Source organism: Cervus elaphus, unplaced genomic scaffold (assembly GCF_910594005.1).
Source record: "Cervus elaphus unplaced genomic scaffold, mCerEla1.1, whole genome shotgun sequence".
NCBI classification, from domain to species: domain Eukaryota; kingdom Metazoa; phylum Chordata; class Mammalia; order Artiodactyla; family Cervidae; genus Cervus; species Cervus elaphus.
The window spans coordinates 169,045-186,466 of NW_025316746.1; the positions used below are offsets into that span (position 1 = coordinate 169,045).

At 42.0% G+C, this 17,422-nt stretch overlaps 2 protein-coding genes across 3 annotated transcripts in view; one reads left to right on the plus strand and one right to left on the minus strand.

Moving 5' to 3' along the window:
- LOC122691338 (myomegalin-like) overlaps positions 1-17,422 on the minus strand; it is a 70,669-nt gene that overhangs the window by 40,459 nt on the left and 12,788 nt on the right. Inside the window, exon 2 of one of the 2 annotated variants that reach the window (XM_043897945.1) lies at positions 9,817-9,902. The exons of the other annotated variant lie outside the window; for it this stretch is intronic. Within the exon in view, the coding sequence (XP_043753880.1) occupies positions 9,817-9,902 (86 nt within the window). The remainder of the gene's footprint in view (positions 1-9,816; positions 9,903-17,422) is intronic. 2 annotated transcript variants of the gene reach the window in all.
- On the plus strand, positions 1,757-9,669 carry FCGR1A (Fc fragment of IgG receptor Ia). The gene is given in 7 exon segments (XM_043897948.1): positions 1,757-1,844; positions 2,241-2,261; positions 3,029-3,286; positions 6,684-6,935; positions 8,007-8,291; positions 9,104-9,302; positions 9,304-9,669. Coding segments are annotated over 7 exon segments (1,119 nt in total). The 5' UTR covers positions 1,757-1,813; the 3' UTR covers positions 9,377-9,669.

A 17,422-nucleotide genomic window follows, 5' to 3' on the forward strand; every position in this document is an offset into this window, starting at 1 on the left:
TGAGAATGTAGAGGAAATAAAACTGCCTGGTTTTGAATCCTGCCTCTACTTTTTATAACCTTGGTCAAGTTACCAAATTACTCTCTGGCTAGTTTTGTTTATAAAATGGACAGAACAGTGTGTCTACTCATAGTTTACAGTGAGGATTAAATGATAAAATACATATCGAGCATGTTTTCCTGGCATATGATAAGCACTCTACAGTTAAATGAAATGATGATGATAACAAGACAACCTAACAATCTTTCCAAAGTTGGAGAAACGGGGGAAGGTACATTTTGTACATTTTCTTTGGCAGAGCAATGCTGATTCTAGGAATGCACCTTTGGAAATAGCAAGTTGACTATTTAAAGATAAGATTATTCATTGCAGTGCTGGTCATAACAGTAAAACATTAGAAATAACCTTCATGAAGAGACATTAGTGAAATAAAGTATGGTACAGCTACACAATGGAAGACTTTGGAGACAAAATAGTATAATAGTTTGGAATACAGACTTTGAGAGTAAATTGGAGTGAGCTGAGGCTTCTCCCATCTCTCCCAGAACATCTTGAGTCATTCCTAGACCTTTCTTTCTTGCTTTTCATTCTATCAGTCAGCTATAGCTCCATAATAATTTCAAAACCTCAGTGGCATAAAACAGTAAGCATTTATTTCTCACTGGAAGTTTGAAGGGCAGATGGAGCATCTCTACTTCAGGGCTAGGATAGCTCCACCTCACAACAGAGCCAGTTAGCCAGAATATGTTCTTATCATGACAATCACAGAAGTATAAGAGGATGAGAGACAATATGTGATGCTTCCTAAGGCCTAGGTTCAGAATGAACACAAGTCTGTTTCCATCCACATTTCATTGGTCACTGAAAATCACATGGCTCGAGCCAAAGCCAAGGGTCAGAGAAATACCTCAAGCCTCTCATGAAGCTGTAGAGATGGAGTAGATTCGGGGAGCGAGAAGAAATTGGAGCCAGTAATTTAATCTACAACATTATTTGTCGTCATTTTAAATTGTCTGTCAGTAAGATTGCTACCCAAATCTCTCTTTGTACTAGTTGAATTCATCCTTGTTTCTGTTTAGTTTACTTTCTCTCATAACAGAATACCTAAAAATTTCTTTGTATTTTTGCAACTCTGACTCAGGAACCAGCTCAATTTGGTGGCATAAGGGCTTCCCATCTGGACTCTGAAACTCCATCTGAGGGATATTTCCACCCATATATATGAGTATTTTTCTTCTCTATAGTACTCACATTAAACATTGAACTTCCTTGGATTCAGCCAAGATAAATATCCCAAATTCATATTGTCTTTTATGGGATGGCTTTTTTAAAAACCAAAATAGGATAGTAATCCTGCATGTTTTTCCAGGGGTACAGAGGCTGGTTTGCACAGATGAGTAACTCTTCACATGCCTCATCGACACTGATATAGATTCAAATAATCAGGTTTTGAAGGCATTAGCCAGGCTTTGAACCATTTTTTTTTTTTAAATGGAGATTTGCCACAGTCTAGCCCCAAGAAACAGAATTGGGGGAGGAAGAATATAATCAGAAGAGAATGTCAAAACTTTAGCCCTTCCCTTGGATTCTGTAAATTCCATAGACCCAAAATCCAGAGTGTCAAAGTGGGGGAAATGAGCCTAGAAGTATGAAAATGAGATCATGCTTCAAGAATTAGGGATGCACTTCCCAGAAAAGGAACATGATGAAAAGCAGTTTCCTTCCTGTTTTCTAATCTTGACTCCAGAACCCCAAACAGAAACTCTTCAATGTCTTGTGTGTTACAGATTTCACTGCTCCTGTCAGATTGGAGATGTGGCTCATGATAGTTCTGATCCTTGGGGGTAAGTTGGGTTTAAAGGGGGTAACTAGAAGGCTCTGGCTGTGGGGACTCAGGACTTTTTGTCTTCCTTTGGTATTCTAGGCTAGAACTCATGAGTATGGAGACAAGTGTTTCTGTGCTTCCATGGTTTATTTGTGTCTATTGTATCAAAAAACTGGGGAGGGAAACTCTGAGGTAACAATAAGCCTGGAAGCAGAGTGTCAAAATAAAGCTGCAGCAATAACCATCTGTTGGCTGCTCATTATCACCAGTACCCGATTTTGGAAAAGTGTGTAAAGAGAAACTCGAGAGACCTAAATTGGTCCCTCAGAGTCCACGTTAATTCTGTCTCCTCAATTCTCCCTTCCTTGCCATCTCCCACTGATCGACTGATGTCTCTGCTCTTTGGCTCTTCCAGCTCCAGTTGCTGAGCAAGTGGGTGAGTAACTCAGCGTCCTTTCCTGTCACAGAATGGGTCCCCCTGTTCTAAAGAAGACAGCAGGGGGAGAGGACAGAAAGGAGATTTATAAACGATGTAAAATTCCCTATATTCAAAGTATGATTGTGACTAAATCCTGGTTTTTAAGGTTGCTCTGTAAAATTTTCTGAATGCACCCTGATCTCTTGATTAAATGCCTAAAAAAAAAAATGTATATAATAACAAGAAAGGACCAAAATTGCAAAAGCATAGATGTAGCTCTGCTGTGTTTTCCAATACCCCCCACACCATTCCCCTTTAGACAAAAACTATTTATTTTTTCTTCTCCTCAGAGAGAACCGAACAGGTACTGAAGGTTTCAAAGTGTAGAGTTTGAACCTAGATTCCCAACACAGATGTTAATTAAAGCCTGAGGTTAACCTTCAGTGATAGAACACTACAGAAGATAGGAGAATCAGCTCCAGTCAGTTTGCCCTAGTTTAAAACCATGCTTCATGCTTACCAACGAGACCTAAATTAGTCAATTATTTCTCAGGAACCCCAAATCTCCAATAGCCAGATGCAGATTTAATAATATGAATAGAACTCTCTGCTGCAGGATCTGGATACTCTTCATGGTTAGCTTTTATAGTTTTCTACTTGCTTATTTTTCAATCTGAGTATTGATACTGGATTTTTTTTTTTTCCATCGTGCTAGCCACATCTTGCCAGTTGCTCAGACTTCCCTTTTATTCCACTTGATCTTCTTCTTTCTCTTAATCCCCAAGCAGACCCCACAAAGGCAGTGATCACCTTGAAGCCTCCATGGGTCAGAGTATTCCGAGAAGAAAATGTAACCTTACTGTGTGAGGGACCCCATCTGCCTGGGGACACCTCCACACAGTGGTTTCTCAACGGCACAGCCATTAAGACCCTGACCCCCAGATACAGTATTAATGGAGCTACATTCAATGACAGTGGTGAATACAAGTGCCAGACAGGTCTCTCAATGCCAAGTGACCCTGTACAGCTAGAAATCCACAGTGGTAAGTATGGCATGGAACGGGAGGGCTAGAAATCACAAGGTCTTCAACTGTGTTTTCTCCTTCCTGGATGCCGTGTGTGTGTGTGTGTGTGTGTGTGTGTGTGTGTGTACCGGTTTATCTGAGTATGTGTCTCAGCTCTATGTGTCTACCAGGTAAAAGTCAAGATACTCAAAATATAACATTAGGGTTCTTAAATTGTGCCCCAACAACACCTCAACTAAGGCAGCTCTTAGGGTCTAAGTTTTAATCTAGATACCCTACTAAGATTTTATTTTTCAAAATTATTTAGTCCTGTTGAAAAAAGTTATACCTGCGCACATAGTAAATAATAATTCAGGGAAATAAACAATCACATTTCCTTCCCACCCAAACCCCATATCCTACAGTTACCTTCCACAAAAATGAAACTGTTAGTATATATACATTTGTTTTTAAAAGTGGTTGATAGAATACTCCATATACTATCTTACACCTTACTTTTATCATTTAAAATACTTTGGCAGTCTGTTTATATCAATAGAAATCTACTTCCAACTTTTATAATTAACTAAACCATTATATTAGTAAACTTCTACTGTGTTTCCATTCCTTTGCCTTTACAATCAATGTCTGCAGTAAACATCTTTATACACATAGTCTGGAGCACATTTCACAGTATATTGGTAATATAATATTCTGGACATGAAATTACTGTGAGACTTTGAGAATTAAGCCAAGGAAATGTTGAGAATGTCAGAGCAAATGCTAGGTGTTCCTTATGTGTCTCTTAAGACTCTGAGACTCAGTTCCTATGTGAGAGAGGTAAGGGACGCTGACAGAACTGTTTTAACATGAGCTTTTGTATAATTCAAGCAGAAGCAGAAACATTTCATAGTTCAAATAACAAAAGATGAGCTAGGGCTGGGAAGGGGCCATTTTCTTTGCTTCTGCACAGAATCTTGAACTTCAAGTACTGATGACCTATTGAGAAAAAGTACCTTTTATGTTATTTGTTACAGTATACTATATATTTTTTACATTATATTTTGGGCTTCCCTGATATCTCACTTGGTAAAGAATCCGACTGCAATGCGGGAGACCTGGGTTCCATCCCTGGGTTGGGAAGATCCCTTGTAGAAGGGAAAGGCTACCCACTCCAGTATTCTAGCCTGGAGAATTCCATGGACTGTATAGTTCAGGGGGGTCACAAAGAATCAGACACGACTGAGTGACTTTATATATATTATTATATTTTAATGTAAAACTTTTATTGAAGTATATCATGTGTGCTTGCAAGCTAAGTCGCTTCAGCTCAGTTCAGTTCAGTTCAGTTCAGTCGCTCAGTCGTGTCCGACTCTGTGACCCCATGAATCGCAGCACGCCAGGCCTCCCCGTCCATCACCAACTCCCGGAGTTTACTCAAACTCATGTCCATCGAGTCGGTGATGCCATCCAGCCATCTCATCCTCTGTCGTCCCCTTCTCCTCCTGCCCCCAGTCCCTCCCAGCATCAGGGTCTTTTCCAATGAGTCAGCTCTTCGCATGAGGTGGCCAAAGTACTGGAGTTTCAGCTTCATCATCAGTCCTTCCAATGAACACCCAGGACTGACCTCCTTTACGATGGACTGGTTGGATCTCCTTGCTTCAGTCATGTCCAACTCTTTGTGACCCTATTGATCATAGCCTGAACATTTCCAGAATCACAGAAATTCCCTCTTGCCGATTTCTTGTCACTACCCTCAACACTGACTTCTAATACTGTGTATGTGCTCAGTTGCTCAGTCCAACGTTTTTATACATATCTTTTACTGCTGTTTTAGTTGCTAAGTTGTGTCTGATTCATGTGCTTCTTTGTATATTCTGGATATATTAGGTAGCATTTTGGTCAAAATTTGTGTTAAATCTGGTATCAGTTCTTTGATGTGTGTTGAAAATTGCTTTGTGGCCTAGTATGTGCTCATTTTTTAATCACTGTTGCATGTGTCTTTGCACAGGATGTGAATTTTCTTTTTTTAAGGTACATCATTCTATAAATCCTGAAATCAAGTCTATTAATTGTATCATTCAAGTATTTATATTTTTATTAGTAGTTTTGGCAGTTTCTGATGGAAGCATGTTAAAATTTCCCATTGTGTGTGTGGATGCAGAAAGCAAAGGTTTCTGTGTGTTTGGGCAGTGCAGTCTTTGAGTACCTTTTGGCTGGGAATGAAAATAAGGGAAGAAAGAATGTTCATTCTATTAGAAACACTACGGCAGCATCCTGGACTGTAAAAACCATACACCATATTGCACAGAATACCTGCCTTCCATTCTTAGATAAGTTCTGGAGGGAGGAAAAGTACTATTATCTCTTCTCCTCTTTCGTCCTTTAAGAACCTCATCCTCATTTAGCCAAGCCAACTGCCCCAAGATGATAAAATAAAGTAGGCCTTTTGGGGTATGTATGGAGATGTACATCAAAAGGGAGGGCCCATTTGATTTGGAGTTTGTTTTTACCAGCTATGTCACTGATTTGCACATATGTGAGTATTCCTATCAATTTAGAAGCATATATGTATATGTATATATACACACACACTTAGATATGCTTGCCATTCTGTGTGTTTGTCTTAGTATGTGTGATACCATTAACAAATTAGTCAGGAGTCAGAATGTATTAGTTTTTTATTGCTGTGTAACAAATTGCCATAAATTTAGCAGCCTAAAACAACATACATTTATTATCTTTCCATGGGTCAGGAGTCTTGGCACAGCTTGGTTGGTGTTCTGCTGAGGCTGCAGTCAGGGTGTTGACTGGGTTATGTTCCTCCCAGCAGCTCTTCTAACCTCCCATGATCATTGGCAGGATTCAGCTCCTTGTGGTTTGTAGGATGAGGTCCCCTCCATTTTACTTGCTGTCAGCTGGAGGCCAGTCTCATTTCCTGAAGAACCCCTGCTTTGTGGCCCTCACACAGGCCCTCTCACAACATGTCAGCTCACTTCTTCAAGGTTGGCAGGAGTCTCCTGTAGTCCAGTCAGCTAAGACAACCTCATATAATGTAACATCATCATAGGAGTGGCAATTCAGAACCTTTGCCATATTCTGTTGGCTGGAAGTAAGTCATAGGTTCCAGGCACATGCAAGAGTGTGACTCATTGGGGGCATTTTAAAATGCTGCCTACCACTTAGAGTAAGCTGTTTTTGTTCCAACCAACTTCTGAGATCTGGAAAGAAAAAGTAAGAAGGGGCTGCCCGTAAAGATTACTTTTCTTCCTAGCAAAGCTAAAGATATTTGAGGAACAGGAGACAGACCTTAAATTCAACAGAGTTCTAAAGTTGGAATGTTACAAAGTGAAAAAAGATAAACCCACAGGGTCCAGCTTTGGCTTTCTTGTACCTCTGCCACCATATACACACATTTTGTGCCCACATTTTCCAGATTGGCTACTACTCCAGGTCTCTAGCAGAGTCTTCACAGAAGGGGACCCTCTGGTCTTGAGGTGTCATGGATGGAAGAATATGCTGGTGTACAAAATGCTTTTCTACAAAGATGGCAAGCCCTTTAGGTTTTCTCATCAGGATTCTGAAATCACCATTCCGAAAACCAACCTGAGTCACAATGGCATCTATCACTGCTCAGGCGAGATAAGGCGTCTCTACACATCAGCAGGAGTATCGATCACTATAAAAGGTACTATATCTAAATAGTCATAGAGCTATTAGTTATAAGAACCAGAAGAACCATCATAAATTATCACTTCAGTTTGCAAGTGAAGAAACTGAACTCCAGAGAGGTAAACTGCCTTATGAAGGCCACACAATGACCAGTGGCTGGGCTGGGAGCAGAACTGAGGTCTTCTGGGTCCCTGTCCATTGCTCTTTCCAATATACAGTGCCCCATCACTAATTCCAGGAGCTAATGTCAAGGCCATGCCATAGTGAGAATCTACTTCACCCATTTTATTTTAGTTGCAAGGAACAGAGATGCACTCAAGATAGGTAGGAAGATTATTAGAAAATAACTCAATGAAACCATAAAAATTCCATAGTGAGGAAGACATTAGGATGTGGTTATACTTTCCATCTATCTCCCAGGGACCACGTGGCCTCTCTGGTTCCACTTCCCTCTGGACATCTGCTAATTAAGTAGTTCCCTCTGTCCCAGTTTGCATGTGGCTCTTGATATAACTCTTTCATGGCCTTTATCTTAGTACTCATAACCACTAGCAACTTCTGTGTGTCTGAAAAATAGTTCATCCCTATGGAAAAAAAATTATTGTCCCAGATTATCTCTTTCTCTCTTTTTGACTGCATCACACAAATTAAGGGATCTTACTTCCCTGACCAGGATCAAACCCTGCCCCCACTGCAGTGGAAGCACTGAGTCCTAACCACTGGATCTTCAGAGAATTCCCCGCCAGATTATCTTTTAAGCCAGAAACACAAGTAATGAGTCACTGAACTGGCTGGAGGATGGGGTGTCAGTATCCACTCCCAGTTAAACATTACCAGAGGGGTCATACAATAAATGACATGGCTGTTTAGTGAAGCATAAACTATGTAGAGGTATTCTCCCCAGAAGAATATGGTCAAGCTGGTAACTGCAAGTATGTCTATGAGGAAATCCTAAGAATACCTCTCTGCTGGAAGTGGGGAAACTGTCTTATAGATGTATTCTCTAGGGGCAGGTTTCCCAAAAGGGGTGGGAGTATATCTTCTGTTAAAAAAACAAAAAAAAAGAACCTATCAACTTTTTCTTCAGAGCTATTTCCAGCCCCAGTGCTGAGAACATCCTTCTCATCCCCTCACCAAGAGGGGTATCTGGTCAACCTGAGCTGTGAAACAAAGCTGCCCTCACAGAAGCCTGGCCTGCAGCTTTACTTCTCCTTCTATGTGGGAAACAAGACCCTAATGAGCAGGACCACATCCTCTGAATACCAGACATTTATTGCTCAAAAAGAAGACCCTGGGCTATACTGGTGTGAAGCTGCCACAGAAGATGGGAATTTTACCAAGCGCAGCCCTGAGCTGGAGCTTCCAGTGCTTGGTGAGTAGGAACGAGGGGAACTGACAGGTACACACCCTTCCCTCCTCTGGGACTGAGGTTTCATGACACCTTTTTCACAGCCCACCCAGGAAAAAACCATGAACAGGTCTTTGCACTCTTGATTCAAAACTTCACTGTTCTCCTCATAAACTTCCTTAAATTTCCTTTCCTTTCTCTTTCCTTCCTCCATTTATTTCCTCCCTTCTTTTCCTTTCTCTGTATTTTCTCCTGCCTTCTCTCTATCCCTCTTCTGTCTGTCTTCCTCCTTTCTTCCCTCCCTCTTTCACCAATAATCTAATAAAAAATATACTGAATTCTTCCTATCTACTTTATAGGTATGGGGATATAAAGACACTGGGGTACAGTTTTTCACTTCAGAGAGCTCACATGGTAGATTGGTGAGACGGGGGTTTTGTGGATTGCACATGAATACCTACCTGCCCAAGTGTCTACGTATGGCTGAGGTAGAGGGAACATGAGCTCCAGAACAAAGACTCTTTGGGGAAAAATGTTTATCTTCAAACTAAATTCTAATCTTTAAATGGCACAGGTAGCAGTTGTTGCTGAAACTAGGAAGTAAGTGCACTGGCAAGGCCCTGGCAGTTAGGCTCTTACAAGGAGCACATCCCCTGTCCATAACCATAGAGCCCAGCTCCAGCTACCTAATCAGCTGCTTCCTGCCCCCCAAACCCCCAGTGTCTCCCTCAGGCACAGACATAGCAGGTCTCAGCCAACCTTCTCTTCCAAACATAACTCAGCCAGACCCCTCTGGTTTCTAAATAGCATTTATCCTCTGTCGTTTTCTTTTACAGGCCTCCAGTCAACAACCCCTGTCTGGTTTCATTTTCTTTTCTATCTGGCAGTGGGGATAATGTTTTTGGTGGACAGTGTTTTATGTATTGTAATACATAAGGAACTACAAAGAAAGAAAATGTGGAATTTAGAAATCTATTTGGACTCTCTGGACTCTGGTCATGGGAAGAAGGTACCTCCTACCTTCAAAAATATAGATAATTAAAAGAAAGCGGAAACGTCAGAAACAAGAACAACAACTGCAAGAAAGGAAACACCAGGAGAAGCCCTGAGAGGGTGGACTGTGGCAGTCATGCCGTGGGTGCCCAAACCCCTTCCCTTCCTCTCTGTGTAAGCACGGGGCACAAACATCCAAACATCGACAGACATGAGAACTGTGACTCCCATGGTACCTAACTCTTAAATAAAGCAAATAAATGAGGTTGACTTCAATGGAAATAAACTTGGAAACTTGGTAACAAGGGTGATTTGAAGTGAGACTTACTCTAAAGAAGTTTTTTTAAACTTGGAAGTCAAGTCTAACCTGATTATCCTATTAAAATAATAAATTGTTATAAAATTATTATTTATGAGCAAGAATTTATTTACAGAGACAGGGTGGAAAAGTAAGTGTGTGTACATGTAAGAGATTAAGATAGAGAACGAGAGGGGGAGGATATGAGGGAGACAAGAGGGAACAGTATAAACAAAAAAAGGAAGAACTGTAACCCACCAATGAATCTGGGTGACTGGGAATGAGAGTCCATACTTCTTGGTGGTCTGGGTGGTCCCTTGATGACTTTTCTGTATTGCATACACCTCAAAGAGATACAAAGAAGTAACTCATGATGAAAAATGGGCGTATCACTTTTGCCCTTTCCTTTGAGGTTTTCTCACCACCTCTCTGAGATCAGAGACTTGTGACTTGAAGCAGATGGAAGAGCACCATAGCCCCCTGCTTCCTTAGTCTGTGGACAATGAGAATGTCCTTCTCCCCTTCATCTTAAGAAAAAAAGTACAGCAACTGTCATCTCAAAAGAAATATAACTCCAACAGTTGTATTAAAAGAAATGGTCATAGATCATCATAGGAGCCTTATTGATTACCCATATTTGGTCTTACGGACTGTGGAAACAGAAATTAGAATTGCAGGGAATTAGTTCCATAGGAAAGAGGCCCAAAGGCCCTCTCTGGAGAGACTGTCTGTAGAAGACGCCAGCCTGAGGAATTGGGAATTGAAGCAGGAAGTGACAGTCACACTCAAAGGAGACAGATATTCTACCCTCACTAGGTGATGGGAATTTCAGGAATAGGGCTCCCTGGGGATGGAAAGTTGGGAGCAGACATGGATACAGACCTGGTGGAAATTGTAATGAAGCCAATCATCTTTAACATATCTGGAAGAACTTCCTTCTTCCCCATGCTTGTCTTTTGTGCTTTCTATCAAGAGTTTTCCATGCTTGTGTCTTTGCCACAGTATTTCCTCATATGTACTTTAGTATACTTTAAAAATAGATCTGATTCAGTTATTTTCTTGATTGAACAATCTGTACCTCCATGTACCCTCATTTCTAGTGTATAGCTGGACCAGAAATATGCTCTTGGGATCCTCAAATGGAGACACACCTGCCTGGTCCCCAAGCCTTGGTGCTGGGTCTGGTCAAGGTCTGATACCACCTCCCCCTTTCTCCAGGTGGGTGTACAGCCCTACAGTTTCCCTACAGGGGTTGAGTGCTGTCTCCCTAGCGCTTGCCCTATCTCTCTAAGGGCTCACTCTTTATTTTTATTCCATCCAGTGTGGAAACCCACAGAAATCACTGGATCCTACTGGAGAGAGAGGTCCAAAGGACCCAGATCCCTTCTTTGTTCACCATCCTCCACCTTTGGTTAAAGCCTCTGTATGTGGGGACCAGGCAACCATGGGAAGGAAAGTGAAAGATTCTCTAGGTCTGCTCTACAGACAAATCAACAGGCACTCACAGGGAAATTTGACCTCATGGTCTCATATTTTGAATCACTAAATCCAATTTGTTTCAGACACAAAGACAAATACACTGATCAACTTGAATCTTCACACCAGTTTTCAGTTTGCAGGGAGAGGCACAGCTGAAAAAAGTCAAGAGGTGGTTGCTGACTCCAGCCTCTGGAGCACGCATGATCACTGGGAAGGAGCCATTCTGCTTCCTGTGGTTTGCATGCCACCATGCCAGTCTCATGCCCCTCTGTACACTCTAGATGTTTCCCGCAGGCAGTTCTCCAAAATGCCTCTGATTCTTAAAGGCTCCTCTGCTGTGTGAATTAGCATCCAGGGACAGCCAAAAGTGCTTTTGTAAAAGCTAACAGCTTTTACTTACTGGAGGATATGGGGAGTATGTTTTACCAATCCCCTTCAGAAAGTGCATTGAAAACCAAGTTTAGGCTCCAGATCATGTGCAACAAATTCATTTGGCCACTGTCTTGTCAACTAATAATAACTTAATGCATGGATACATGTTCAAGATTTATAATCAGATGTATCTTTGTAAACAAAGTAATTTTACTTAAATCTTTCAGAACTTAATATCATCAGTACAAATCAAAGTCTTACATGTTTTTAACCCAATGCTTTTTTCAGAAAAGCTAAGACTATTTATTGAACATTTAGTATCACATTATCTATTTGTAATAATTTTTTGTTTGTTTTTGAATATATACACAAATCCAAAATGTACAAAAATCTCCTTCCATCTCAGACTCTGAGTCCTTTGTCTTAGTCTGTTTGTGCTATTATAAAAGAATATCATAGGCTGGGTCGCTTGTAGACAGCAGAATTTATTTCTCATAGATCAGGAGGCTGGGAAATCCAAGATCAAGGTACTGACAGATTTGGTGTCTGGTAAGAGCCCAAATCCTGATCTACAGATGACTATCTTCTTTCTGTGTCCTCATATGCAGAGGGGTGAGGGAGCTGTCTGGGGTCTCTTTTATAAGGGCACTAATAACCACCCATGAGGACTCCACCATCATGACTCAATCACCCCTCACCCACGGCCCCACCTCCTCATATCATCCATCGCGTTGGGAATTAGATTTCAACATATGAATTTGGGAAGAAACATGAACACTCAGTCCATAGCACCTTCTAATGTCCTTTCCAAAGATAATTACTATTGGTTGTTTTCTGTCATCTCAGAGATTTTTATGCTTTCATAGGCAAATGAAAGAAGGCATCCTTTCCTCTATCTCCCTTTGTAAACAAATGTTAGCATAATATACACACCATTGAACCTGGCCTTTTTCAAATAACTTATTAGGAGCAGCACTTGTTCCAGAGCTCCTTGGAGGGTCCGTCAAAGCCTACATTGCAATCTGATTTCTTCTTCTGCCCAATCCTATGTCCTCATTCTTCCTTTCATAAGGGTTCATCCCTAATAATCATCTTGTACCCCAAACACTGTCTCAGCCTTTGCTTCCAGAAAGTCCAACCTGAGCAGTTTGTAAGTTGCTACAACAATTGTAAAGCCTCTGGAGTCTCATAAGACATTTGAATAACATGTTTAGGGACACACTTCTCGTAAAAGAGAACAAAACATTAAAAATAATTGCACCACACCTCCATTTTGGACAGGAGAATAAGCTTGATATTCCTGTGAATGTTCTTGGTTTAACACCTTCTCAAATTGAATTTTTTTTTTTTCAAATTGAATTTTTTGAGCTGTCTTACGATGCAAAAATGTTGTCTCTCCCTCTAGCTGTAAGCAAGAGAATATTTTCATTTTTTTTCTGATTATACTTTTATGAGTTACACAGGCTTGCATTTTAAAGTCAGGGTTTAGAATTTCACTAGTTAACATTAGATACAAAATGCAAGCCTGGGGGCTTCCCTGGTGGAGCAGTGGATAAGAATCCTCCTGCCAATGCAGGGGACATGGGTTCGATCCCTGGTCGTGGGTTCTACATGCTGCGGAGCAACTAAACCCCAGTGCCACGATTATTGAGCTTGTGCTCTAGAGCCCAGGAGCCACAACTAATGAGCTAACGGGCTGCAACAACTCAAACCTGTGCACCTAGGGCCTGTGCCCTGCAACAAGAAAAGCCACCACAATGAGAAGCTCTCGCACTGTATGGAAGAGTAGCCCCTACTCACCAGAACTAGAGAAAGCCCTCGCAAAGCAACGAAGACCCAGCGCAGCCAAAAATAAAGTAAATTAATTAAAAAGAAATGTAAGCCTAATTTTATTTGCAGAATCAAGAAATGGTTCAATATGATTTTATTCGATACTGGTAAAGCAAGCAGCGTACAGCGTTTCATCCGCCAGTCACCACCACTCGCTACTGTCATCCACATGATTGCTTCACTCAGGGTATAGGTGTCCTCGAAGGTTGTACCAACTCATGGGGATATACAAAGATGTCCTAACAGGTACCTTGGCAGTGACAGTTTAAGAGACTCATCCCCTAATCATCCATTTCCAAACGCACCCTTTCATTACATTTGTGCAGCCTAAGAGCATGCCTGCTGTAAATGCTGACGCTGGTCCAACCTTTTCCGGCTCCTCTTTTCCACTCATCCTTCTCCCAGTTTACAAAAGAAAGGCGTATCTCTCACCCATCCCAAATCATGATACACTACCCCAGGGATTAAAAAAAAATCTCAACGTGTACTAAAGAAACAAAGGAACTATTATACAAACCACAGGTAATTTTCATCTTTCTCTGTCTTGTACTTATGGGTGTTAGGTGCCAAGTCAGGTATTCAAAACCACTGCTAGCCCATGCTGAGATATTTTGAATCCTAGTATACTGTAGAGAGGTAGGGCAAATATCACAACAATTTTTATTCAAAGACCTTGCTTCCTTGCAGTATTATTAAAAAAAAAAAAAAAAAAAAAGCTTGGCTCTGAGGCAAAGGTCCTCTGAGAGCAAGGCAAAGAAAATGTAAGTAAGAAATATTTGATAACAACCTTGTGCATGCTTAGTCGCTCAGTTGTGTCTGACTCTGCGACCCCATGGACTGTAACCCACTAGGCTCCTCTGTCCACAGAGTTTTCCAGGCAAGAATACTAGAGTGGGTTGCCATTTCCTACCCAAGGGGATCTTCCCAAACTCAGAGATGAAACCCAAATCTCTTGCATCTCCTGTACTGGCAGATGAATTCTTTACTACCTGATAACAATTACAAATTATCTCATCTAGGACAACAAACATGCACAGCCTGTACCTAATCTATTCATCTATGAATTAGGCTGTGTTAGAATCTATAACATAACCTGGGGGTTCAAACAACTCCAAAATCCCAGCACCTTACACCAATAAAGTTCCATTGTTCATATTTACTCTAGGGTCAACTGAGAGGGAGGGAGAAGGCCATTTGTTTGTGCCAGAATGAAAAAGAGTTCTGCAACATCTCAAACCAGGAATTAAACGCTCTAGCCCAGAAGTTACAACCAACACTTCAACTTCCAATGCTTGGGTCAGAACTTTGTGTTACAACCAACCACAAAGAGGATGTGAAATCCTAAAGTAAGCGAAAACAAGGAGCTGGAAATATTGTGACAACAGCAGAAATGCAATCACAGAGCATTTAAGCTATGCCAAAAGCACGCTGGGAAATACCAACTAATTTCAAAAGAGCCATGTCTTCCTGCATCATCTCCATTCTCAGTAAAGGGAAGGGGTTGATCTTCATTCATCATGACTCAGTCTTGTTTCTTAGTTGAATAGTCGGCATGATTTAAAAAATTTGGAAAGTCTTTTACTTCTAACAGATTCAACATTATATCTCCAAGTAAAATAAGTGTGTAGTACGTCCCGAGTCGTGTCCAACTCTGCGACCCCATGGACTATAGCCCGCCACGTTCCTCTGTCTATGGGATTCTCCAGGCAAGAATACTGGAGTGGGCTGCCCTGCCCTTCTCCAGGAGACCTTCCCAACCCAGGGATCGAACCCTGGTCTCCTGCATTGCAGGTGGATTCTTTACCACTGAGCCATTGGAGAAGTTAAAGGCAAATTGGTATTTTATATCTTCCTGAGTAATTGAGAAGAGATTGTTTCATTAATTTTTACTATTAAAATAAAAATAGCAGTGCTGTAACAGAGCAGGAAGAGCACAGCCCTTAGCAGTAGCACTGCTGTGCCTCATCACTCTGCACCCTGTTACTAGGCAACAGGTCTTGCTCAGCCATTGCTCAGCGCCTCAGTGGGTCCTGCCCACAAGCAACCAGCTGTCAGTGAGGGACAGTGAGTTGTCCTGCTAAGCTATTGGTCAGCACTGCACTAGGCCCTGCCCACTGGTAACTGTCAATGAGGGACCACTGGGGAAGTGATTCAGTCAAGGGTCCATGGTGTGATGGTCATCAGGTAGAGAGTAAGGTAAGAGGCAGATGCAGGCCTTCTCCTGCAGGCCCTCCAGTTTACCCAGCCTTGGACCAGCAGATGAGCTGGAGGGCCCAGGGAGCAGACTGGGGACTGCGTCCTGCAGGGCTCCAGAGCCCTCACTAAGGCCCTCCACTAGCCATGGCCCAGGACTTGAGAAGCAGTGAACCTCTCCCCCATCCCTGTCTCATGACCTACTAGCAGTGGCTGTCTATGAGTCACAGTCTGTGAGACCTGGTCTCCCCATTTGGACGGCCTGAGGAGACTGAGGGCCACTTGGGTTGGATGCCTGGCTCCCTCAGGGATGACAGCTGGGCAGGGCATGGGAACCTGGCCCTGAAGGAGCCAACTGAGATCTGCCTCCTCTTAGCCAGGACTGAGACCTTGGAGGGTAAAAGTTGTGCCTTGGGACTTTGCCCTTTCTTGTCAGGACAGAGAATAACATTCATCTGGCAGAGATTTATAGGAACATCATTATCTGACCATGACCTGACCTTGAGAACAAAGGATCTGACACCCAGAAGTCTGCAACAGCTAACCATGCCCATCCCTCACCTTTTGATTTTAAAGGGACGTGCTGACAGCTTTCAGTAACTTTGGGTTCTTTGGGCATGAGCCACCCGTTTGCTTGTATGAATCTGTAATAAACCCTTCTCTGTTCCAGACTCATGTTTAGTATTGATGGGCCTCACTGTGCAGGGGGCACAAGGATGTGCGATTTCAGTAACAATTTATGGTGACTGGGGCAGGACCTCTGTGCCCATGGCAGGCTGACCCTGGCCAGGGGCATCCCCTTCTCAAGTACCCAGCAGCTGCTGGAGTTCATTTTGCTCTGGGGAAATGGAAGGGACTCTCCCTTACAGGCGCCAGCTGCCCCAAGGCACACGGCTGTTTGGAGCAAAGAAACATCCAGAGCTATGGTCCACATTTGGTGTCACCTTGAGTAAGTCACTCAAGCTTGCACAAGCTAGGAATTCTGTCCACTCCATTTGGGCTACTTCCTTTGCAGAAAGTGAGCCATTTTGGGTCTGTTCTCTTTTGAGAGCTAGGCTACTCTGGAGACCTCTGGTAGTGGAAAAGGAATTTCAGACTCACCTTCTCTAATTATCTGTCTGTGTGACTATAGCTTCTTTGTTGTTTGTGTTTTTGTGTGTATCATTGTGGGGTGGACCACTCTGGTTTGTCCTTCTGTGCGTGGGACCACGTTTGTTATTTGCATGTTGTATGTTTGTGAATCAGGATTTCCACTGGTTAGTTGAGACGTCTTTGAATAATAGAGCTAGCATGTGATGACACCAGGTATCCTTCCCTACTGAGCTGGGTTTCGCCTGTGGTGGAACATTGGTTGGAATATTCTGTTTGCAATGGGTGGAAGTCTCATTTTTTTGGTGCTAGGGAACTGTGAATCTTAGAGACCATTTTGCACTGCATTTGTTTGTTTGGTATTTGATAACACCTGGTATTTGATAATAATCAGAGCTCTATTCCATCTTATAGTCCCCCCCTAGGGTTAAAAAAAAAAATTTTTTTTTTACACTTCATGGCCACTATATTCTTTAGACTCGGGGTGGGGGGCGGGGTTGCGGAATTGGTCAAGATGAAACTTTTTAAATTCCAAAACTGGCCCTTTTTTGTATATGCAGTTGGAGAAAGCTGGCTTGATGAGATACTTTTTCAGAATTCTGACACTGAGAAAACAAAAAATACTTCTAGGAGAAAGCATGACATTAACTAAGTAAAGTTAACTTATTCCTACTGTTATTTCTGGTTTTGTGTTTGTCAGGTGGATTGCCATGACACATGTAGTCATGATTTCCTGGCTTTCAATTTGCATGTTGTTTGCTATCAATAAGAGGAATCTTGGTTTGAAAAAGTTGAGGAAGTCATTGAACTTCACCCCTTTGTTTTTGTCCTGCAGGGATTACATTTTTTTGTGTGTGTTTGTGTTTCTTTAGTGTGTAAGTGTGCCGGCTATGGGAAACTC